A 25,891-nucleotide genomic window follows, 5' to 3' on the forward strand; every position below is an offset into this window, starting at 1 on the left:
TCCCGCTCTCTGCTACTTGCTCCCTGTTCCTTGCTCCACCATTTGATATTAATCAGTGGCTGCTTCTTCCACTTTTTATGCTGTCTGGTCGGCTGCCTGGGCCACGTTCAATGGGAAATATCTATATTCTTTATGTATATCGATGTATGAAATATGGCAAGTGTGTATTATGGTTGTTGCAGGGCTTCCTTTGGTGGGAGTTTGCAATTAGCAAGTGGCAATTAAAGTTCTGGCATTGAACCTTGGCCATGGAAGAATCTTTATTGGTTCATATATTATCCGAATGGGCCAGACAAAAGCGGTTAATAAGTGCGGAAAGTGGAGGGATCGAACGAGAGGAAAATAATCTATTAAATGTTAAAGTCTAATCCTTGAAACACCCATACCGCACCCGTGTGCTCGTGTCCCAACCCAACTCAATGCTAAATTTCATTCAAGACACGACACTTGACTGTCGTATGACACTTGAGCTGCTGCTCCTGTCCGTCAGCCGGCGGTTGCTCCACCCATCCACTTCCACTGGCACAAAATATGCAAATAAATTACTAATAACCTCAGAATGTAACCCTTGCACGGAAGCAGTTGGAATTTTGCGGGTGGGGGGTGGACAAAAGTGGAGCGGGTGGTATTCCTGATTCATAATTCAAATTTTACGCCGCAATAAACAAAAATGCCTAAAATTATGCAACACAACGCCCATGAACATTGCTGAGCAAGTCATAAATTATGTAAATTTAATTTTACGCCACCCACCGCGGCATCTGTATATATGTACATCGATATATACGAGTTCATACGTATGTATATGGCCACGCCCACAGTCGAGTCAACCACGAAATTGTAAAACGAACTCTCGTCCCGCGATGAAGAAAGTATAGGAAAAAGAACGTTATTATTATGTAAATAATTAATGGCGTGTAATTATCTAAATTTCGGACAATTAGAAAAAATTAACACACACCGACAAAACGAACAGAAAGAGGGAAACACGCGGCAAGGCCAGAAATTTATGACATTTTTATTATACAACGAAATGTATAAAAAAACGAGAGATATGGAAATGAAAGCGAAACTCCGTGTAGACCATGTCCTTTCACTGGCTTTCCCCGGTTTCCGTTACACATTTAACGCCATTTTAACGCATGCTAATGACCATCTAAGCCTGGTCCTGCCCCACAAAAATTACTTTGTTTACTCTCGAAACGAGCATTAAAGGAAACCCAGAGAAAACGAAAACGAAATATGGAACAAGGTGTAGCCCTTTGAAAGGTTCGCCATTAATTAGCCAAACATCGAGCCAATGTCAGGTCAGACAAACATTAGTTTTGCTAATTTATTAGCAGCCCGAAATGCCCAATGGAAGCTAATCAATACTTTCAGAGGGCAGAGACGAGCCTCTTTCAAAAATTACTAATTAGCACGAAAAAGGACGAGTCAGTTCCCAATTCACATGGGGTAAATGATATTGACTTTGATTGCGTAACCCTTTTGTTGTAGCAGACAAGTTGATTTCTTTAAGTCAGTGTTTCTTAAAATAAATTTTAAAGGTGTCTAAAAGTAGGCAATGAAAAATAATCAGCGGTCTTCGGTATAAATTCATTGTTGTATGGTTGTTTTTTATAAAAAATATATCATAATAGAGAATAAATGGTTTCTTTTCGTTTATTTACAATTTGAAAAGTATAAACTAAGTTAAAGTTCGTTTCTTTGCGTTTTAATTAAATTGTAGGCCGACGAGGAATGCCCAAATGAGATTTCTTGGCTTGTAAATGGCGAAAATTTAAATTCCTGTGATTTCGGGGCGATGACCCAATTGATTTTTTCGGCTTCGGATGGGGGCGGCATTAAAAGCATACCTTTAAGGGCAATCGAGAAGAACGACCCATCCCTCCAGCCATCACCATACCATCCCAAATCCATCAGTTTGCGAAACGGCAACATGGAGAATTTTTGCTACATACCAGCAGGCGCGCTAGAAATGCTTACAAATTATATAAGGCTCCGGAGAGTGATGGCCAAGGGGTTGGGGGAGGGGCCGAGGCTGAGCCCAAACAACGCACTCAACTGTGAAAATGTCTGTTAAGGGCAACAAACACGCACTCATGTGTATTTGCCAGTGTGTGTCAGTGTCTGAGCGTGGGCTACCTAGCCTGTCAACAGAATGACAGTATATATAGTATATATACCTAAATTTATACATATGTGTGGGCCCACACACATATTTTCCATGTGCCCATGTGCCCCGCCTTGGCCAACTGTCAATTGAGTTGGCATGTTGGCAGCCTCTTGACTTTCAGTCTAATGTGAATTCCTCATAAGCATGATAAGCATAAATATCCATTTGGACGGCTACACAGCCGCCCCGTAGAGTGGCAAAAAAGTTTGATTGAAATATTGCCAAGTCAGGAATCTGAATTCGAACCTGAATCCGAATCCGTAGCCGGATCCTCAGGGCCGTACATGCGCCGCACTCTTCTAATGCCCGGCACGTATTTTAATTGATTCGTGCCGCACAAGGAGCCGCAGGAGTGGCATCAGCGGCAGCTCATTACATGTCATGAAGAAGCCGCCGCTGCTTCGGTTGCAGCAAATTGAAAAACCCATGCCAAAAAAAAAAAAAAATAAATCAATGGCAATGCAAACAGGCAAACACAAACACAAACTCAAACAGAGCAAAAGGATACTCGATATTTGCTCTACGGGTTTGATGTCTGATGATGATGCTCCATTTATTATTAACTTGAAATGATTTCGGGCAGTCGGAGCCCGCTCTGCGGTCCGCACCCAACTTCTCGGCGAGGTGACGACGCAGCGATTGAATGCACGACTGCATCACTGGCATCGTGGCATCACTGGCAGGACTCATAGGACTCGCAGGACTGCATGTATCCGTATCGCCAGGACTCGTCGCCATATCTGTGTATCTCGGCATCCGTGTATCCGCCTCTGTGTGTACACGTGTGAGTTCAATTGGAAAATCGTGTGCGGCATACGGCAGCGTGTTTTTGTAAATAGCAATCGCGTACGTTTCTCAGCAGGCAGCGTGTGTACACTTGAAAATGTATCTCTGGCACACACTCACATTGAACGTGTAAGTGTAACTCACATCGCCGCCGCGGCAGTTGATGAAATCAGACGAATTCATATTTCATATTAAATTTGAAAAGCTTTGCCCTGAGGTGAGATGAAAGGATATGGGTAGGGAATCGGGAGAAACAAAAGCTAAGAAGGATAATAACCCAGCGGTAAGGCAACGTATATGCACAGTGAATGGAAATGGCCCAAAAATAATGCCTTAAAAATTATATATTTATGTATAATTACATCAATATACTCCGAGTTAAGCTTTAAAATAATAAGCAAAAAGATACGATAAACAACTTTCAATGCCACAAAAAATTCTACTAAAGCGGATAGCTAGATTATTTAAGAATCTCTTAAATTCTAATCATGTCCAGCTTAGGGAATTATACATACCCCCAAAAAGGACCCTCTCACTGTCCTACTTCTCACCCATTTCTGGCCACATCATGCGTCCCTAATATTCCCCTGTTCAAGGCTCTTTAAATTTAATTTTCGACGAGAAAATGCTGTGTGCTTAGCATACAACACAAAAAATAAACCGCTTAACATGGCTTTGAGCAAATAGCACAAACGCATAGAGCGCATGCAAATGACAACACGACACGCCCACACGCACACTCACACACACATGCACATGCACACGCACACGCTCGGCGCTCGAGTGTGTTTGTGTGTGCATAAGTGAAGTATATCTTTGTAATCCGAAATGCTCAAGGCGTGCAAATATTCAATTTTAAATATGCAGTCCCCAACCCCAAGGCCCACTCTCCCCTGACGAAACATTAAAATAAAAACGAAGCATCGACAGAAGTTGTCTCTTTCCATATATGTATGTACATATAGTAGTATATAGCTCTATCTACAACTTTGCAACGCGTCATCTCTTTCTGGCCTAAGCAACTAAATGTCATAAACACAATGTCATGACAACTTTTGAAATTTGAATTTCAAAGCAAAAATTTCTGCCATTTATTCATTTGCTCAGTCATTCATTGCCATTTATTTTATTTGCCATGCCTTGCTGCCTGGTCTTCATATGAATATGGCACGAAATTGGTTCATGTCCATGTCTCAATTTACCAACTCCTCCTCCTCCTGCAGAGGATCCCCGAAAACAAGCGTAAATTCCTTGCAAGCAGCACAAGTTTTGCACACATCTTTGATCTCGCTGGCTGTCAATATGGCAGGACGACGATGGGGAGAGGAAGGACTCCTTGGCGCAGATATGTGCGTTGGGTCCAGCACTAAGCGTAGCGACCCGAAAATTGTATTAATTTAGATTTCATTTAGTCCTGTCCCTTGGGTCAGTAATAGTTCCTTTTCCTGAGTCCAGCCAACCAAGTCGAGAGGAGTGGGCAGAATTAAAGACGTTAGTGAGCGCACAACTTGATTTGATGATCAAAGTGGCATAGATTCGGGCCGTATTTTATGGGCTTTAAAACTTTAAGACACGCTTGGCCTTGGCTCTTCATTATCGGGGTTGATTTCCGCATCTGTGATTGCGGGGGTTAGTTTTCCCACCGCCAAGGGTTGACTGCATCCCACATTTGGAGTTCAGTTTTTCCGGTCGGCCTTGTTATTATTTTAATAAGCAACTTGATGTTGCTACTCAAAATGCTGCCACGTGTCCTGTGACACGGTGTCTTAGTTTGGTTTTGTGGGTGTGTCAAAGGCAAACAAAGCGAGAGCGTTTTTTTGTATATATAATTAATAGGAACACATAAGTACTGTCGGTGAGAAAGTGCAATGTGCGAGAAGAGTTCCGGGGGAAAGTACGCAAATGGGAAATCAGATTATCTCTGTGAGATAGCAGGACATGGACATGATAAAGGTCGAGAGCAATTGGAACTTGAGAACTGCCTGCTGACGCCTGTAAGCTCTATATGAAACATTATATGTTCATTATAAACTGGCACCCATTTGCTTATCACTGGGTTCTGGGTTCTGCTCGTCCTTTGTCCTTTGCCCTTCGCCCTCTGCAGCCGGAAATCTCTGGCGCTGATTCCCAGTGATACGCACTTGAGCCTCGCAGATGCAAAAGTTTATTAAATATAAATTTATAACACGCACATGTGGCCCCTTCACGTCAAACGGAAAACAAACAAAAGTCAAGTCTACAGCCCTCTTCAACGGAGAGGAGTGCAGAGTATGTGAGTGAGAGAGAGAGCGCCACCCCAGGATCCTTCGGCTGGCTGCTCCTTCTCGCCTTTTGCCATAACTTAAATAAATATGCAAACATTTCGTCACATTCCACCCACGCCCACTTTTAATTTAAGCCCACTTAACACCTCATAAAACCGGCTACGTTCTGCCTGAATGAATGAATGACTGAATGAGTGAATAACTGAACGAATGTGCGAACGGGGGCGAAAGTGAGTGACTGACAGTTGCAGAGTTCCTCCTCAATTTAATATAAAATATACACATTTTATACATTTTAATTTTTACATTTAACAACTTCCAAGCAATTAGCCCGAAAGGGTTGGTCCTCTCCCAACCACCCCTCTGCCTCTAAGCATTCAACCCTCTTTCGGATTCCTGCCTCTTGGTTGATTGCTACTTTTGGCAAATTAAACTTGAAAGTTGTAAAATTTCCCTTGTCATTGGCAAGGACACGTGCGTGTCAAACGGGATGCAAGCCCCATTTCTCATCTCAACCCTTGTTGTTTGGTGAGGAATTGTGAGTGCTCATAGCTAAATTAAAATGTATAAATATCCATGTCCTTCCCGAATGACTTTCAATCCAGTGTTTTTATTTTATTTTTGGTTTCATGGTGCTGCAGTTGGGAATCCTTTCGACAGCATTGATTTGCGTGCTTTAGGCGCACAAAATTACCTCAATTCGGTGAAACAGATGTGGGCTCCGAGCTGGTCTGATCTGGGCTTCATTCGCAGGCCATAACAATTGCTGTTTATGCTGATTTTTATGCCCCCTCAAGACACACACTTCCCGCTCAGGTCTGGCTATGAATAAGTAAGTAAGCGGCGAGGATTCCTCGCTTTTGCCTCCACATTCAAATGTTGTCCTGCTCCGCCAGCTTATTTGCCATGTAATCTTAAGCGACAGGCATTTGTTTACTTATTTATGCACTTTCTCCACCGCACAGAAAACACACTCGAACTGAACTCAACTCTCAACTGAACTCCCTTTGCCCATAAAGGTTAGCAACTTAAAAATCACAATGGGGGCTTTGACTCTGCCATTAGATAAGATGTGAGTGTTTGGGGGTAGGAGGGATTCCCTCTTTGGGGTATCTCTGCTTTATTTTTATGCGCTTCGTGTGAGATTTTTATTGTGTACACACACAGAGAAAAGAACTCAGAGACAGACGCTATCTTTGCCACGTTTGCTTTTATTATTTAATGGAGCACAAAATGCATTTCACTCGCCCGCTTATTTGCTTTCCTGCCGCCATCCTGATCCTTCGACTGCTTAGGCGTGCGGTTTCGTCCTTTGGGGGTGGATGTGGGCCAGGCAGGCATGCGAAATTAATAATTTATATATGAAAATGTGCGTTAAGAGCAGCAAAATGCGAGGCGAGTGGCGTAAAGTCTTGAGCCTTGAGTCTGTTTGCCAAATGGCTCAGGACAGAGGCGTTAGGCTGTTTGCCAAGGTCATAAGTAGGACTTGCCGAGATTCCAACCACCCATCTCGTTCATCGTAATTTGCTTAATAAAACGCGGCGTGGCATATTGCATAAAATATAAGGCATTCCTTTTGTTTTCCTTTGTTTTTCCACCGCCTTAGCGCAATTTGTAAATTGCAAACCAGATTCGCTGGCTGTCGCTTTTCATTTGAGACTTCAGTTGGTGAGTTGCACTTGGGGGCGGCAGGATGTCTGTCGGAAGGAGTCAAGTGGATGTTATGTGCATAAATTTCCTCAGATCCCAGACTCCGGGAATCCGTCCGACAGACTACCAGGCAAAAGGCCCTGCGGCTGGGAGTATTTTTATGGAGCAGCCAAATGTCAAATTTATGCATATGAATGTTTATGGCAGATCCAAGAGGGATTGCGATCTGATAAGTCCTATGAAGTACGCTTATTTGCAGATCCTGTGCTCCTTAAAAGTGCTCGGTCACCTCTAGCAATTATCCCGCTGCCAACATCCGGCAAAAGTCAATTGAAGTTGTAATGAGAATTGAAATGGCCAGCAATTAAAGGTGATGGTGGGGATATAGCCACCACCCGAACAACCAGGATTGGGTGTCCAAACGCCCGATTTCGCCGCTTTTTTCCGTCGGTTTACGCATGCCGCAGGCTCAAACACTTTGCATAACATTAAGCAGCTTCACTTCAGTTTTTATTTCGATTCAGATTCCCTTCCGTTTTCTCTTTACTTCCTTTTTATTTTTTTGTGGGTCTCTGTGGTCGACCGCAGCTCCATAAAATATGCACCCAGACACACAACAAAGTGAAGTATGCAAAATGGAAGGCAAACTGTATGGGATGAGGGCGGTCCCTTGGCCAGGAGGTGTGGCAAAGCGCCTAAAAGCATATTTCAATTAAGCTATCACCTTGAATTATTCTCACGAGCACACACACACAAACACAGTCAGAGAGACAAACACACAAACCCATATACAAACACCACCGAGAGTTCTGCCTAAGAGCAGACTACTTTTTTATTTTTAATTTTAATGTTTTCATTCACCCAGCCAGCGCGCTGGAGCGGTGAAGAAGAACGTTAAAACCGCTCGTCAAAAATTTGCATTTAAATGAGGCGCAGAGGCGACTGACTGACGGGCCTGTTTCTCTGCTCTCCTTAAAAGTGGAAATTTTTATGATTGCGGTGACTGCCAAATTGTCAGTGGATAAAGGAGAGTGTGTGTGCGTCTGTCTGTATATGCGTGGGTGTGCCCGCTGTGCGACTGTGTGTGGTCTTTGCATAAAATGTAAATACACCCTGCTGTATGAGTGAGGGGTCAGTGAACACACAAAAGTCGTTTTGATATAGAAGAGATAATGCATGTTAGCCTCCTCGAATTCTTCAGATCCTCAAAACTGCAAAGTCAAAGCAGGTCATTTACGGGCACATTCAATTTGAATCATGCAACAATTTCTCTAAAAACAGCCTTTATCGGGCTTAAAGCATTTCGAAAATCACAATTAAGATGCAATTACGGGCAAACGTGATGCGGATACACAGTGCTCCTCTGCGTTGGTTATGCAGAAATTGCTCAGCTCACACGCACACTCGCATACTCAGACGTCGGTCCATCGTCATCCTTCATCCGGGTATTTCTCTCCGCCTCTACCAACCGAGACCCCACACCCTTGCTCTCTTTTTGGCCAAAAATTTTTGGCATAAATGCCATAAACAGTTTATTTAGCAACGGAAAATTAACTGCAGAATACGGCCAAGCCCCCTGGAAAAAAGAATGTGTAAGAGGCATCGGGCAGACAGACGGGAACGGATGATGCTACCCAAGTCAACCGTATATGGCCTCTGCTCGGCGCAACTCAACTCGACGCTTTATGACGTTTTACTTCATGTGCAGCTTCATAATTAAGTGACTCCCGGGGGGTGGGATGAGTTCACCCGCCGAAACTAGCTCAAGACTCGTTGATGCGGGATGGGGGACGGGTGACGGGGAAGTGGTAGACACACAGGGGAGCTTTTAGTTTTGAGCCACGTGAGTAGCATCATCGCTTTGGCTTCGCCTGAGCCATAAAAACAAGCCCCAAACGAGGTCAACTGAGGGCACTAAAATGCATTTGCTTTATATTCGTGTACACGTATATCTATTGGTCCTGGTGGAGGAAATGGAATGCCAAAGGATGTACAGAGAGGTGTATGTATACAGATACAGTTAAAGACGCACATAAAAAGTGTTAGCAGCTCGTTTTGTGTACTTACTAATTTGATGGCTGGTGGTATTAATGGATGATGGCAACTTACCTGCAAAGACAGACAAGGGAGAACACCGAAATGTTTAATATTAAGTGATATGGTAGTGCAGAGTAGTGGTGTAGTTGGGAAAATTGGCTAAAGTATAATTAAGTCATTATGAGTGCTGGGGGTGGAAAACGAAAACGAAAACTGTAATTAAATATGATGAGCGATAAGAGCAAAGAGAACTGCGCAAAGCATTAAACCATATTAAATCCTAACTATCTCCGCACCCAAAACCCTGTTTAAAGCTGAAACCACAAGAGCCGCTCAAGTTTCCCTCAAAAATTTATTATTGCGAACACTTTAACACGCCCAGGCACATGGCAAAGTTAGCCCAGGGCGAAACTAGAGAGAAAAAAATGTCATAAAAATTCTATTTTCGTATAAAATTTCGAAAGTAATCTAATAAATATTGATTTTCATTCGTCATCGCCAGCGACGATGGCGACGCTTGGCGACAACAACATCATCATCAGCACCACAGGGTCACTGGGATGGGATGGAGTGGGATTGGATGGATGGATTCGTATGGAATCGTGTGGGATGGGATCGTTTGGCAGTAGGTGGTGTGTAACCCTACACGGGGACACGACATCACGGAGCGCCACACAGGCGTAGTCAATAGTCGTTATTTGATATAGTCGCCAGACCAACAACAAGCTGGCCATGATGAAACGTGCCTGGGAACGCCGCCGCTGACCAGGACATCGACCAGGAGCAGGAGCTGACCGCACGTAGAGCGAGTCCTTTGGCTGCAAGGGATGAAATCATGCGCGCAACTCGTTTTCGGTCAAGCAAGCTTGCCAGAAAAAGTGGGTGTGGAAGTGGGCAGTGGGTGGGCATAAGGGTTGGTGCACGGGGGCCGATGGGAGGGCAAACAGTTCATTCAATCATTCAAATGTCCTTTGAACTATAAAAATACATGACACTAATAAAGAAAACGAACAAATGACACGACACCAAGCGGCAGAAGCTCCCGAGGTGGAGCAGACGAAATTGCTATTTAGAGCAATTTATAAGCATACTTTGAGGCGCCCCCACACCCTTAGCACACGACATTTGACATTTACGAGTGAGTCCAGCGCCCTCCGTCCTTCCGTTCGCCCTTCCTTCCTTCCCGTTCTTCTTTTATAGATCCTTGCCTCCGCGACGACCACCATAAATTTTGTTGTAGCTATTTATTGCATTTTTATGTAAAATGATCCTAACGGTAAACCATCTATACGTTCTTCCCTTTTTTTTTTTTTAATATTCAGCAAGCGTTCAGGACCAAGGTTGCTCGGATGTCTTGGCTCATTGCACCACGCAACAAACTGTCGCTTGGCTGCAAGGTCAATATATACAAGTCCATATTGGCCCCCTGCCTGTTCTACGGCCTGCAGGTATACGGCATTGCTGCGAAGAGTCACCTTAATAAGATCCGGATCTTACAGGCGAAGACCTTAAGAAGAATTTCGGGGGCTCCTTGGTATATGAGAACAAGAGACATCGAACGCGACCTCAAGGTGCCCAAAATAGGAGACAAGCTCCAGAACATCGCCCAAAAATATATGGAAAGGCTTAATGTACACCCCAACAGCCTAGCAAGGATGCTAGGAACTGCAGCTGTGGTCAATGCTGACCCTCGGACTAGAGTCAAAAGAAGACTCAAGCGACACCACCCTCAAGACCTCCCTGACCTGGTTTTGACCTAGAAAGTCTTAGTTTTAAAAATTCATTAGAATAATCAAATAAATAGTAATTATTATGTTATATCAACTATTATAATTCTCCCTATCGTTTTTAGGATTAAAAATCTGTTAGTCTTAAGTAACCAAGACATATTGTAAAATAAAATAATTTAAGCAGATCAAATTAAGTTGCCGCATGGGTAACAGTGCGTTGATCAAATAATAAAAACATCATCGTTCAAATACTGAAAAAAAAAAAATCCCTTTTTTTTATACTTTTAAAAAGTTGTTTATGGGGCCACGAGAAATCGAATTGCCAATCGTCTTCCACGAAGCCCCACGCTGCACGAGAACAATTTAAGCAATTAAAGGTGTGCTACGATACCTCTGCGATTCCTGTAGGTGATTTTTACAAGAATTTTCTATTCATTCGCCGGCTGCCAGCATTGCATAGTTTCTGTGGCTTTGGCATGATTTATCTAGCATCTACCACGTCTGCACCGCATTTTTATGGCCATATGCTGAACTCTGCCCTCGATTGCCGTAACAATCGGCAAAAGCCACAACAACTGGGCACTACAGCTGGCATATAGCTGGAGCTGGAGCTGGTGGGCTGGCATAGGAGGACACAAATCAAAACAACGCACACAGCGCCTAAAAAGCTGGTAAGGCCAGAGGATACGGCTCGGGGGCAGTAAACTACACGAAGGCTTTCTTCGCCGCGTCTGGGCCCAGGCCCATGTAATCTCTGTTGACCATAAAGATTTATAGACTATTGTGTGTCGTTCACGCTGCCGCCGCAGCAGCGGCAGCAATGAAAGGAAACTTTTTGCAACTTAGCGCCAAACTTTATGCAATAATTTATATATATTGGGCGCGCGCGAGAGCGGTCTTTGGCCATATAAAAATGGTGGAAGCAAAACAAAACCGAAAAAAAAGAAGTATACAAAAACAATAAAAAAAAATATGTAGGACCAGAAAACGCAATGCCGACGACCTACACAAAAGGCATTACCCATAATAGTCGCAGGAGCAAACAAAGGACGAAGGAGCCACCGCAGCCGGCGAGAACGTAACGCGTGTACCAACAAGGACGAAGGATGAGGAACTGCAGAAGAACTTGATGGAGCAGCGAGGTAGTAGACATCCACCTGCCAAGTCGAACTGATCATACTCTGGAGGATTCGCAAATAGTGGAAACTTTTAACATCAAGTTCTTTATATTTTCTGCGATAACAGATGATGGATAGAAATAAACGTCGAACTGGGGCAAGTTGAAAGGTTCTAAAACTTAATTGTCTAGCCTTCGCAAAACTTTAACTGTTCTTACCCCACAAGCAGGGATATTTTATAACTTGCTATAAGAACTAAATTTAGCCACGACAAGGAGACTTTACTCAATTTAAAATATACAGAAATGCGGCTTAAATGCAACGGATGTCCTTCTGTATTAATACAGAATTCTAAACTCAATTACATTAATCGAAGAAATTCTTTGATAACATCCTGCAAATTATCCCAGAAAAATCCAGGACACCCACGTTCCTAAATAAGCGTAACCAGGTTCGTTGCATAGAGAGTTGTGGCGCGATAAAAAATTAAAAACTTCCTCCACCGATACACCGCTTAGGTGTGTGGATCGCGGGGCAAGGAGCGGAGTGGATTGAATTGGAATGGAGGTCCTGGCGAAACGGGAGAGCGCGCCAAGTGTAAAAAAGAAAAACTTTTCAATGAGTTTTTCCTGTCGGCGTCGCCGGCGTCGTCCTCGGTTATGAGCCGGCCCCCTCCACCCACGTCAGCGACGCCACTGCCCCAAAAGCCCCCTTTAAATACCAAACCTCCCGTTACCCCCGGGCGGTTTATTGTTGTTTGCGTTTTAAATAGACTGAAGTGTTGTTGGTAGCTGCCGGTTGCAGGCATTGTCTGAAGTGCGTTTGCTGCCGCGGCTCATTGTTGTTGCGCCTGGTGGCGGGATGCTGCTGCCACTGTTGTCCTGGGAACTCGGAATCAATCGATAGTTAATGGAAAATCGTTATTAATGAAAAGTTCGCATCTATCTCCTTCGCTCTCCTTGCGACAGCCGGCAATTGAGCGCTCACTGAGCCATGGCAAAATGGTTGATAAAGTGCAGAAAGCGATAAAAACGCGGCAGAATGGGAGCAGCGAGAGAGAGCGCTACATTTAAGTAGCAAAGTTTTCCTTTTTTTCCCTCGTAATTTCATTTGAGTGTGAAAAGTTGCACGCACATGGCAAAAAGTTCGGGGGGGGCAAGGCAACCCCTCCGTTTTTGTTGCTGCATATTTTCCAGAGCATAAATATTTTATGCATGCAACAAAGGCAGTCAAAACACAATGGCCAAAAAAGTTGGTGAAGGCGACTTGCTCTGTCTGTTTGTGAGGCATTTGCACCTCTAGCAAAGCAGGGCTTCATTTTTTTTAGTACTTCTGATTGAGCAACCCGCAAAAGTTTTCCCTCCTTTCCATTCTTGCATTTTATTTTAACAAATATAACTCGCATCCTTCACTTTCGATAGTTTAATGGCAGTTTAAGTAGTTTGACAGCGGTGCGAGGGGCAAAAATAAATTGATTTGCTCCAGGAACTCATTACGTCCGCATTGCGATGAGCTCGGATCACGCAGGACATAAATAAAGGATACCCTGTACGCGCTTCCTGGTTTCGGAATGGTTTTGTAATCACATCAGGCCGACTGGCCAAGTAAGGAGTTGCACAATTTTTGGGGTGGATGATTTATTGCAACAACAAAGTTTTATCATGCATATTTTATGCGTGTAAATGTTGCCGTCATAAAATTTCGCCTCGAAGAGGTCCTTCCGCACGCATGTGTGTGCGTGTGTGGGTGTATGTATGTGCGTATACCGGAGGATGTGGCATGGCCCTTTATGCGTACGAGTTGTAATGGCGGCCAATAAAGCAGCCATTCAATGGCGGCAAATTGGCATTTTATTAGCACAACCATTTCGAGCACACCCCCACAGAACTCCCCTGAATTTGCCACTAATTTGGCTCGTACTTCGCGCGTATGTCATAATAAAAATGAGTGTTGAAAACTTTTAACAAACGACAAAATACCAGCCGCAATCCCCGCCACCCGCATCGATCGATGATGTCCTGCCTGTGGGTGCAAAAGGATGTCGTCCTGCGCTTTGAGGTCGTCGTCGTCGACGCCGCTGCCTCGGATTTCGCATCTAAGGCTGGGAGGGCATAACTCAAAGTTTACTCAAGTTACTTGCGCCAGCGACAAGACAGAAAACTTTGTACTTTACATCATTAAAAAGTTTCGCTTTCTCCGCTATTTTTTTTCCTTGCTCTCCCACTGTCTCTGTCTCTTTCTCTGTCTCCGGTTTAGCAGTTCTTCCCGGGGCTTTCGCCTTTCTCGGCAACTTTTTCCGGCCAAAGACTGACTCCGACTTTGATTGTGATTCAGGCTCTGACAGAGGAGCTTAGCAATTGACGGTTGCCCATCAATCGGGGCAAAGGGAATCGCTTAATTTGTGCGAAGCGCAGGAATTTGAAAGGGGGGCTCCTTTGACCGCAACTGCTTAAAGGGAATCCCTTGTCCTGCCAGAAGGAATAGCACAAAAATAAAAAAAGGACATAAGAAAACTGCATATACTTAGGCGTGAGTACGGAATGCCCGTAATAAACGAGCGCGTAATAGAAAAATCCCTGCCTCCTGGGGAGGCTAACAACAAATAAATAGTTGCAATGCTCCAGTTTGCTCTACGCTCTGGTTGGCTGCCTGCCACTGGCCATATTCTGGGCTAAGGGTTGTGGAAAACGGGGGCTTTGGGTATGGCAGGGAAGGAAGGGACAGGGCAACTGAGGAGACTGGGGACTTCCCCTGGCTCATAGTTGGCAGCAGTAGTTGTAGCCATGCGGTGGTTGCCTTTTTGTGCCCATGCGCATGGAAAATAGTTGCACAAACTTGCACAGAGCAAAAAAAAAAGAAGGATATAAACGAAGGCATGAAATGTACGGGTAGAAAAAAGGACCAAGGGACTGCCGACAAAGGAGGAGGAGTTCCCCGGCTTAGAGTCTCCTGCTTTGTGTATCTTTTCAGGCACGTGGGTGGGTGTGTGTTGGTTCTGCATTGTCACTTGGCAAGTCTCCACCTCCGCCAGCGAATGGCAGAAGATTTGCATAAAATTCCCAGTCTCGGACAGCACATGTGACTCTCTGGCAGCGGTTGGGGGGCACGTGGTAGATGGGCAGATGTGTGCCATTAAAGTGTTGCGCCGTGGCAATTATTAAGTTTCTCTTTTCCTTCTTGCCAACAATTGCAGTTGTTAGCCGCTCGGTTCCGCTCGCCGAGAATTATGTGCAAGGGCATGCACCGCCGAGCACAAGGCGGCGTATTAGTGACAATTTAGCGGGGTTCTCGGCCCGGGAAAATGGGAAAATAGGTGGCTATGCGTGTGCGTCGAGCGTTAAATTAAGCCCGCCAACAGGACAATAGAATAGGTGCAACGGAGGACTGAAGATTAGTTAGGAAAAGGCCGGAAAATTGAATCTGGATTAGGTGTAGGATCGCTGGTGATTCATAGTAAGATCAACTTGTGTTTACAATTGGATTGGTTAAAATGTAAAATCAGGACATTTATCACTTCTGAAGGCATCTCAGATTATGCTGTATGGAATTAAAGTTGAGGTAAAGGACAACAAAGGTGAAATCTAAACGCTCTCAGCTTTCAGGCTCAAGTTAGGCAACCATATATTTGATCCAATATCCGCCCAAGACAACCAGAATCAAAAGGAATGCAACATTAGTTGAGATTGGATAGTCAGCCCGGCTCGGATGGGATATCTTAGACTATTCGTTTCCACTGTCGTTGGATAAATGATGCATATGCATTTCTATCTCCATCTGTGCTGCTCGCCGTCGCGAATGGCATTTGTATCAGGGAGGTAGGTACATGTGTCATGTATTTTTTATATCCCTGCCAAACATAGTCTTTATGCTTTGACAAAATGTATACCATTTGCATATCCTCAGCTGTTGCAGGGCCCCCTGCCATTGCTCCCATTTTGCCTTCCATTCCGTATATTTTCCCTTGAAAAATGCAGCAAAAGCCAACGAACTGTAACTGGACGTCGTTTTCATCAATATCAATGGGTGAAAATCTCCTCCGCACTCCGCATCCGCAACCCGACCGCCACATCCGCATGCCCATTCTTCTGCTCCGCATTTTTCGTTTCACCAACAGAGTTGCAACATATGCTATGCTGCAAAAGTGGGCGGATGATGGGGTGTTTTTTTCGGGTGGGGCGGGGCAGGTCTGGTGTGGACAGCAGCGCTTTTGCAATACAACGCATCATTTTTATTGTTTGTCGGCTGCAAGAAAATAGCTGCAACACCAAGAACAACAACCACGTCTATTGAAAATAGAAAGCAAAGTGCTGGAAGGCAGTACGCGGGGGGTAGTATCGGGGTATCGGGGTATCCGTTCGTGCTTTTGTATTTTTGAACCCAAAAATAGAAAAATGCAACTAACTCGAGCACACAGTACGCGCAGAAAATCGAGAAAATAAACTTGAAATGCGCATTGAAGTGGCGGCATCTAATGCAGCCCAGCCGAAGGGGCAATGAATGGGGCGGAGGTTACGGACAGACTATACATTTCTGAGTTATTTTCCCCGGCACTCCTTCTATATTTTCCTCACTCTAAGATATGCACTTTGGCATTACAATTTCCCTTCTGTTCTCGCAATCAGGCTAAAGATTTGGCAGAGCTGTTCCTCATGCTGTGGGAAAGATATACATTTGATTAGGTTGGGATTTAAAGGGATAAGATGGGAAACTTTAGGCCAGAGGGCAACAAGCTTAATCGATTCTAAGCTCTTTAAGTTTAGATAGTATGCCCCCTCCTTTGTGGCACTAACGACATTATCAACAAGCCAAACAGCCCGCGGCAAATACTACAACAACAGGAACAGCAACCGCATTTAACTATCTTACACTTCACTACCTAATAAGTCTCAATTAAATGTACATAAAGCATAACACCTTGTAACATTTGCATGTTTCAACCAACAAACTTGCCCCTAAACACCCTCCCCCCACACAATTTTCCCCCTCGGCAGCGTGTTTACTTGAACAACTTCGAAAACTTTCAGCACGCAAACCTTTAACAACTAACGCTGAATACAAAAGCAGTGGCAGCAACAGCAAAAAACCTACACAATCGTAAAACACCTGCTCACCCACCAAAGGCAAAAAGGAGAACTGTCATTCTGCCAGTGTGTCATTCAATCATTCCCTCATTAGTTCAGTCCCTGACATTGTCAATGTCATGAGGCGCGTTGTTCGATCGTACTTTAAGCTATTGGGTGTTTAGATTTTTTAGGGTTGGAGAATGGATTTTAAAGCTGAGGGTGTGGATAAAAATCGTATCCTTTGGGAGAACCAAAATTCAGAAGGAAACTCTGTGAGACACTTGACATGACTAAAACAAATGGATTTTATTTAGAGAAATCTATTATTTATACTATTAATCTGAGGAAAGTGTAACGTAATTCCAATATAGTTTTCAATTTCATTTAGAGATAGTTTGTAGCTTAAATCGATTCATTATTTCGGAATCAAATTATTCAAGAAACAAAAGTCCCTCTGACAGCAAGGGTATATTTTGTGGGCTCCCCCGAGTGTCTCGTTTGGCTTTCAATTAAATATTTCGGGTTTGACTCGGACTGTCAGCCCCACTCCACATATCCTGGCCAGGACCCTCAGCCTCGACGACTTCAGCACGGGCCACTTCCTCCTTTCGCATTGCATGCGTGCGTTTCAAGTGGCTGTTGCTGTTCTGGCCCGCTTCCTGTCGTAAATAAAGTGGAGCTCGCTTTTGGCAACTCCCACACAGGTTGTGCCACCCTTAATGAATACGACATTATTTTTTATGAGCTGTCAAACACTATTTTCCATACATTTCTTCTCCTTCGGCTGCCTGCCGCTTTTTTTCACCCACTCGAGAGGCTCATTCCAAGTTTCCTTTTGCCATTTTTATTTATCGCCCTCGAGTGTTGGTGTTTGCCGTTGGTTTTTGTGTGCGCCCCGTGTGGTTGTGCGGTTATTGTTATTATTTATATTATTTTTGATAAATGTTTTTGGGAAATTTGTATTTTATTGGTTGTTTATCGACAATTAGCGGTTTTGTGTGCCGAGTTTCCTTTTGCATAATGTAAACATAATGTAAACAGTCGGCTTATTCTCTCTCCTTTCGCTGCCTTGTTGATTTATTTGCCAAGTTGAAAAACATAAAGGAATCTACTCAGGAAAAGTGGCAACTTGCAGAGCAAATATCAATATGGTTAAGGATGTAGTGGGAGGGAATAATTAGGGTACAAAGGAAACGGAGACTGCAGAGAAAAACTGGGCTATACACACAGAAGACCGTAAACATTCTTCTGGGGCACATAAATAATAAACAGAAATACAATTTATTGTTCACCCGGCAAAGAAGGCGAAAAGTCGAAAGCTAAAAGCCTTTTCATGCGGTTTTGCACTTCGGCAAAGGCATTAAAAAGTATGCAAAGTATATATACCCATTGTATATAGTGTATGTGGATGCACAGGGTGAGAGCGGGGGGTTAATCATCGGTTGGTTGGTTGGAAAAGCATCTGGAAAATTTGTTCACATGACGCACGCAGCTGCCGCCGCTGCAAAGTGCGAGATTTTCCTTTGCTTCGTTCATTCTCGTTTTTTGGTATTTTTGCGCTTTTGTTTACATTTTGATTCAGCTATTTTCAGAAGCCATAAACAAAACAAAGGAAAACGTGCAGAAGCCCAAGAAAAGGCAGAAAAGAGCAGAAGCAAATCGGAGCCGGGGGGAAAAGTCGGAAAATATATATATATACCCATACTATACATATATATCGGGGGAAACCTAATGAGCTGTGCAGCTTTTGAAGTTGCCTCATTACGGTGATCGAATTGAACGGAATCGAAAATCGATCGATAGTCAAATGGAAGACCCACAATTAAGGCAGGCAGCCATAGATAAGACCTGGCCTCATGGACTCGTGGAATGGGCATGGACACGCTCGAGGGTGTGCGTTAATCACGCAAGTAATTCTAATGCCCGACCCCTGTTCCGTGCTCCTGCTCCAGTGCGATAAGTTTTCCGCCGCCCGAATGGGGGTGAGTTTTCCCGTTTTGCCGCTTGCTGCCATTCTGCTTTCCCGCTGCTGGCACAAAGCATAATCAGCGCTGAACATGCCAAGCACAACAAAAGAAGCAAAGATTCTTGTTCGCTCTGAGGGTTGGGGGGTGAACTCCGCGCTCCCTGTTAACAAAGCTATAAAACTGTCACCTCTCATAATCAAGGAACTCAAATTAAGGCATAGAGCAAGGTCCGAGCCGCGTGTCCTTCGGCATACATAATAAAAATTTAAATCATTTCAGTCCAGCATAGCGGAATTGAGAACTAAAAGGGATTTCATTAGTAGTTTTTCCAGGGGGAAGTTTCATCGAAGGAAAAAAGAAGAAATTATTGGAACACTGATTTAGAAAATCTATTCACAATTTACGCTGATTTGGTGACCATTTATCATACTGAGCAGGATTTAGGTATATATCTATATGGTTATTTTATACTTATTTTTTTTTATATCACAATGAGTAGAAGGAATTAATTTACTAATTCCATTTGCTGTTCCTAATCATTCCCGTAATGGAAATCGCCGTCCTAACCCTTCGGATATTGTCCTATGAAAATTTCATTGGCTAGCCAATTTTCGCTTCGTCGTTCTTAGCCGTGCCTTCGTATTTATGATTATTAGGCTGGGCAATTTGCCGACTTAAGCAATTACCAGCAAGCCAACAAAAGGCGTTGGCGCTTTTCAATATTTATACGCCTGTCAGCCCCACTCCCATTTTCCTTTTGGCCCGTCTAATGGTATGTAAATGCTTGACGGCTTACAAAACACCGAGCCAAGCATAACAAAAGGCGACCACAACCCGTTATTATTATTGTTGCATACGTCAAGGCGTTCGCGCTGTGCGGTCTGTCTTGTTTTCCCTGCGACTTTTTGTTTCTTCTTCTGCTTTGTTTTCACAAGTAATTTGCAGTGGCATGTAATTTAATACCGCTGCATGTGTGAGTGAGTGCTTGTGTGTGTGTCTATGTATCTGTGTGTATGTGTTAGCCACGTCGAGCTGTTGAATGCGGCCCCAGGTGGGCAATTGTGGGAGGGGCCGTCAAAAGGTAGGTATATTATGCCAGCGGCTGACAAGCCAGGGACTCCTTCGTTCGGACTTCCCAAGATTATTGGTTTCAAGGGTAAAATTATGAAATGAAGTGGAAAATTAAGTGTATGATTGTGCCAAGTGGCAACTGCCAAGAAAGCGCCGTCAAAGGAGAGGAGATTACAAGTGGAACGGCATAGTCTCTGAAGGGCAATGATAAAAGGGTACTGATGAACTTAACTAAATGGAAGGGGGTCAGCAAGGAACTAGATATAACGAATATATAGATTTAAAAGTGTATTAAAGGGGTATGAAAAGCCAAAGAGGGCTTCAAAGATATGAAACCGTCTATAAAGGCCAATCTACAAAAATTAACTTTAAAGGAAACTTTTTGTTGGTGTCTTAGCGTGTGCTTTTATTATTAGTCCTTCAATGAAATCAGTCTACAACGATTGCCGTAGTTAGCTTTCCCAAAAGAAAACTAACTTGCGACCGAAGGATATAACTTCCAGCGGAAAGTTCGTGTCTCTGACTCATGGCCCAAAATGCAAGAGCTCCCGCTCGAAATGAAATGAAAGCAAAGAAAAGGACCCCAAAAGAACTGTGTCAACGACTTTGCTCCACTTAACCATTTAACGAGCAAGTTAGCTAACACGTAATGCCAGCAACAAAAACAAATACAACTGAGCAGCAACAAAAGGATGTGAAAAAAATTCAAAAGAAGTGGCACAAAATATTGAACAACAATAGGATGGAGCAGGACAGAGAGCAGGCAGCGAAGCAACAGAGAACGCATGTGTCATCATTAGAATAGAAGGAGAGTAAGGATAACGCAGCGGAGTGGCGAAGGACTTTCGAACATCCCTGCCAAGGATAAAGGCAGACAGAACTTGCGGGCCGGAGAGCGGGCGACACTGGGAGGACAGGACGCGGGACGCACGCACAAAGGACAACAAAGAACGCCGGCGACGTCATCTAACGCAGCACGCACCACGCACCACCCAACCACCCGCACCACCACCCTCCTCATGCGGTGCGGTGCTGTGCAACCCCCATCTACATGAACGCCCGATCCTAGACAGCCACCACCATAAAAGTGAAATACACAATGAAATTTACGCAATATCCCCGAGTAACAGACTTTTCTGCGTTGGCGTTGTAATAAAATCAAAAATAGAGAATATATAGAATGGGGAATGGCGAATGGAGAATAAGGGAAAAGAGGGTGACAACTGGGGCAACATCAACAACAGCAACAACATATGATAAAGCAGTCAGCTGAAAGTGAAACAGATAGATAGATATGTGGCCAAAGAGGGGTCTGAATGTAGTTACTCAACGCAACAGAAATAAATGTAAATCCGATTAGAATTTAAGGTTTTTTTCCTTTTCGCAAATTCCACAAAGCTGGTTGACAACTTTGGGAGAATCACGAGACTGAAAGGCGAGTGAATGGAAAAGTTGATAAATCAATATATAGGTTAAAGATGCGTCCATATGGTTAAAGACTAAAATCGGGTTGAAAATAAAGTCAGATAAAAAGATATCAGCTAAGCACAATAAAAATAAATCACAATCTACTATCGTGTTTGATTGGGAGATTTATGATTCTAATTACGGAAAAATTAACATTTCCCTTTCCTTAATGGACACACTGTTCTATAATGAAATGCATAGAAATTCTTTTTCTATCCTTATTTGATATATTCATAATTTGTATTTCCTTTGAAATTATTTATTTAATGAATATCTAAATATAATATCAAAAGTTAAGTCATTTTAAAATGTAAGAACTGTTTTAACACTTTTCTTATTCAAATTATTTGAACTACCACTTCATATCCTTAAACGTGCAAACTTTTGAGAAATAAACACAATATCTTTACTTTACTATATAAGGTTTACAATTTTCCAATCAAGGTTCTATAATTTTTTTTTTGAAATTCGACTGAAGCGATAAGAAACCAAAAACCACCAAGTACCAAAGGATTCACACTCATTTTCTTGTCGTTTAAATCAAATTTAATCTTTCATCGAATCGCGTAGTCTACTTTTTTGGTTTTCTTGCATTTCTTTTCTCTGAAGGACACGGAGCTCTTTAAGTCCGGACCAATGGACTCGTAACAAAGAAACGAGATGTTGGTCATTCCGTAGATTGCGGTGTGTTAATGGCCAAGAGACGCAGACAGTCGAAACGGGAGTCACATTGACCTACAGACGCACTGATTTCGAATTTAGCGCAAAAAAATTGTAACCGCATTCACCCATACACACGCACAAACGCACACTGTGACAGAGAGGACGACACACAGACACGGGGAATGATTAATTGTCAAAATATGTTGAGCAAAGCGAAAAGCACGGGAAAAAAGAGAGGAAAAGCGTCACAACAACATAATAAAAAGTGCGTTAGTGTGTGCGGCGATGTATGCATATGTATTTGTATTAAGTTGTCATTACGTGACTGCGGACAACAAGATTTATTATCATTTTGGGCCCCATCGACCGCCACCGCCCCGCATCACCTCCCCCTCGTCCTGCGGTGTAAAAATTCATTTGGACTCTCGATTTGGATACTCACAGTAACTTGTTGAGCAAACTCAACCTTCGGCTGGCCGACCAATTCAATAATATGAACCATATGGAACGATTTGCTCTTGGACGTGGCGCCTTTGCGAGAAAAAATTGTTAACGATTTTCACCGATTCTGCTGGAAGCTTTTTGTATATCTTCCTCTGGAAATGACCGTTGTTTATTTGTCTAAGTTTTTTTTTTTTTTGTAATTTGTATCTCTTGAATAATTCTTTTGATTACTTTTAAGCACTTTTTGAAAGTTTCGTTTCAGTTTTTCACTTGAATTGTCTTCTCTCTGTACTGGTTACTTATTGATTTTAATGTATTTTCGTGTGGTTAGCCTTCAATAATGTGTGTATGGCTTAGTGTTTATAATTATTTATCTTATCTGTATTTTCCAGTATTTAAACACGCGCGTGTACTTCTCTATCTCTTTTTCTTTCTCTCTCTCTTTCTCTCTGATCTAAAATCGAATTAGAATTTGTGTTTTGTGAATATTAGGTTGTGTTCACTGTAAGCATGGGTAATTGAATGATTTTCCAAGTACAGTTAGCTTGGAAAATTCTCTTGACTGTGAGTTTAATTGCTTGGAATTAAGGTGAACGCTGAGAATGGCAAGAAAATCTATCTGGGTAAATATTTATTGATGTATTTATTGTTTTTGGCAAAGCAAAATGATTTATGAATTTCATTCAGTGCACAGCCGTGCTTGTGAGAAGGTCAAAGTAGAAAAAATGGAAATTTTCCAAAAAGGTGTAAATTATTTCAAAGGATTTCAATTTAGTTTAAAGTTCAAAGAAAAATTTGACAAACGTTTGCACAGTGCACAATTTGAATTTTCAAACACTTCACAAATTACCAATCGTATACTTTCAAGCACTTTAATAAAAATATTGAAAAAATATTCCAGCAAACATTTCACATCGACTTGCAATAAAAATGTAAAACTCTTCAAATGCATATCGACTTTTTTTGTCACTCCAGAAATGAAAACCACCTTCCATGAATATCAAAAATTAGTAGTGCGATTTTCGACCATTTCAACACTCATCGATGATCAAAATTATTTCGGTATTGCGCCAGAGAAAATAATTTACTGTGAATTTGGGCCGGTTTGTGCCACATCAAAGCGGCAGTAAAACATTTTAACCAACTGAAAAATTTCTACCAAATACTAAAATAGCAAATCGCAGGCGAAAGAAAGGAAAATCATGCTCTGCTGGCCAAAAATCATTAAGAGCAATGCATATTCAATTAACAGGGCCATATATATTGGCAGCTAGGCACTGGCACACAACTACACTTAAAATACAACAAATATACAGCAAACAAAACAGATTTTGGCGAAAAATGGTTTCAATGGGATCGAGTAGAGCCCAGTGCTGGAGAATCGGAATCGGAATCGAAATCGGAATGCCATGGAGATGGAAACGAAATTATGGAATGTTCAAAATATTCAAATTCAATGTGAGAAACGTTTTCGATGCTCCGCACTGCTTTGCTTTTGGCTTGGTTTGCTTTAGTTTGGTTGGCTTTTTGGGCCAAAATTTTAATTGAAAATGTTTTCGTGTGCTGCGAGCGTGAAACAATTTTCGTTCGTTTGTTTATCTGGGCAAATTGAAAAAAATACATACATCGGGAATAAAACAGAGCGTGGAAATATTTCCAAAAAGTAAGCCCCAGCAAAGAGAGAATAAAACCAAAAAAAAACAACCTGATCGGCAATTGAGTTTCCTCTCAGTGCCCAGTTCTGTTTGGAAATTTCGTTGTTTACAAATTGTTTCTAATTATTTTCGTGTTTGTTTATCGTGGCAGTCGGTCTATTTCTGGAGCTAATGTTAATGATGCTGATGGAGAGATTTAACAGGAATCAAGTTCTAATGATTGGGAACTAGTTTGGAGCATAAGTTTTGGGATTCGGGGTGATCTAAGTGGTAATTGCCCTTGCTTACAGATTTAACAGTTATATATTTGAATTAGTTGTAGCTTGTTTTGTGTTATGGGATTAAGTAAACGAATTTTGTAAACTTTGTTTGCGATTTTTGTGGCGAATTTGATTTGATTAAATTAGCTGTTATATTTGTAATATATTTTTGAAGCGAATTGAAATTTTTAATTTTAATTGGTTGGTTTTCTTTGGTTTGGTTTGGTTTTTTGCTTTGTTTGGTTTGGTTTGGTTTAAATCTTCTTCATTGAATATTCGTAATTTGTATTATCGCTGCGTTTCAATATGCGTTTCTGAATTGAAGAACAAATGTCACACGACAGTCGACGAGAACTATACGAAATATTCCGACTTAACTACACAGAACTCAATATCATACTGAAAAAGGACGGCGCTTACAACGGCGTCCAGAGCCCCAAAGATCCGAACCGAACCCGAACAAGTCCCTCGTCCGAACCCGAATCGCACCGAACTTACGCCCACCCGACCAATTCGAACCAGCGAACGCAACAGCCCAACACGCCGGCAAAACAACAACGCGCTCACGTTCGAGGCGGAAAGCGGATGGGTGGTGGTGGGTGGTCCACCCCACGGTCGGTCGTTCGGCACATTTCCCGAGCGTTGCATCGAACATGTGTGCTATCGAACTTGGCGCGGCGAGCGTCCATAGCCGAAGTTTCGTATGCTCTATCGGATCTGCTGGGGTTGTAACCTCGGGAGGGGGTGGCTGGCTTACTGCCACTGATAATGGCTCGCTTGTTGCTCGCGAAGCTTCAGCCCAGAAGTTCTGATGGCGGAAACTATGGATCTCCAACGGGAAGCAATCCAATTGAACTAGAAGCTGCAATCGCCATACTTTCGGGCATATCAAACAAAACAGCAAACACACCGAATAGCGGCACTCTAGCTGAACAGGCTTGAAAACCCAACAAGGCCTAAAGGGAAAATCCCCAAACCGTCGGAATCGTGACTCGTGTTAGCCGATTCACGCGCAGGCGAGGCTCTCTCGCTAGCGCCCTCTCGCTCTCGCTCTCTTCAGGCCCCCGTTTCGTGGTCGGCGGGTGCGAGCGAGACGGCCAGTCGGTTAGTTTTGTGGCCCTAGATATGTAAGGTGTCTTGTGTAGTGGAGCGGAGTGCATCTGAGTGGGAGAGCGCGAGAACCATGTGCCGGGCTTACTGGCTGGTTGTCTGCCCGCCGATTGTAGGGGGTATTCGTAGGGTACTCAAAGGGTGGACAGGGCTGGCGGTGGTGGGTGGCAGTGGGTTGCTAGCCCAGGGTGTTATGATGAGGCCGAACCGCGGCGAGCGGGCTGCAGATTCGCAAAAACATGTGCGTTTCACTGCCCCTCTGCGCTCGGTCGAGAACTCGACGAGAAGTTGTTTTTGCATTTTCTGTTTTGACTGGAAGTGCTCATCATTGCGATGATAATTTTCTGTTGAATATTTATGAAACACATGACTCACAATGTGATTAAGGCCCAAAAGGCGAACGAGCACACATACAACGTATGGCTGGAAA

The 25,891-nt window shown here is 43.1% G+C and overlaps 1 protein-coding gene across 29 annotated transcripts in view; it reads right to left on the bottom strand.

The window, feature by feature from the left end:
- LOC6605599 (CUGBP Elav-like family member 4) overlaps positions 1-24,753 on the bottom strand; it is a 131,137-nt gene extending 106,384 nt beyond the window's left edge. For 11 of the 29 annotated variants that reach the window (XM_032717415.1, XM_032717414.1, XM_032717409.1 and 8 more), the window contains exon 1: positions 22,435-22,494. In XM_032717415.1, the coding sequence (XP_032573306.1) occupies positions 22,435-22,494 (60 nt within the window). Of the gene's footprint in view, positions 1-8,943; positions 8,986-22,434; positions 22,891-24,379 lie in introns of those variants that run through there. The other 18 variants (XM_032717413.1, XM_032717408.1, XM_032717398.1 and 15 more) reach the window with 6 other exon arrangements.
- Positions 24,754-25,891: the final 1,138 nt, after the last annotated feature.

Source organism: Drosophila sechellia, chromosome 3L (genome assembly GCF_004382195.2).
Source record: "Drosophila sechellia strain sech25 chromosome 3L, ASM438219v1, whole genome shotgun sequence".
In the NCBI taxonomy this organism is placed as follows: Eukaryota; Metazoa; Arthropoda; class Insecta; order Diptera; family Drosophilidae; genus Drosophila; species Drosophila sechellia.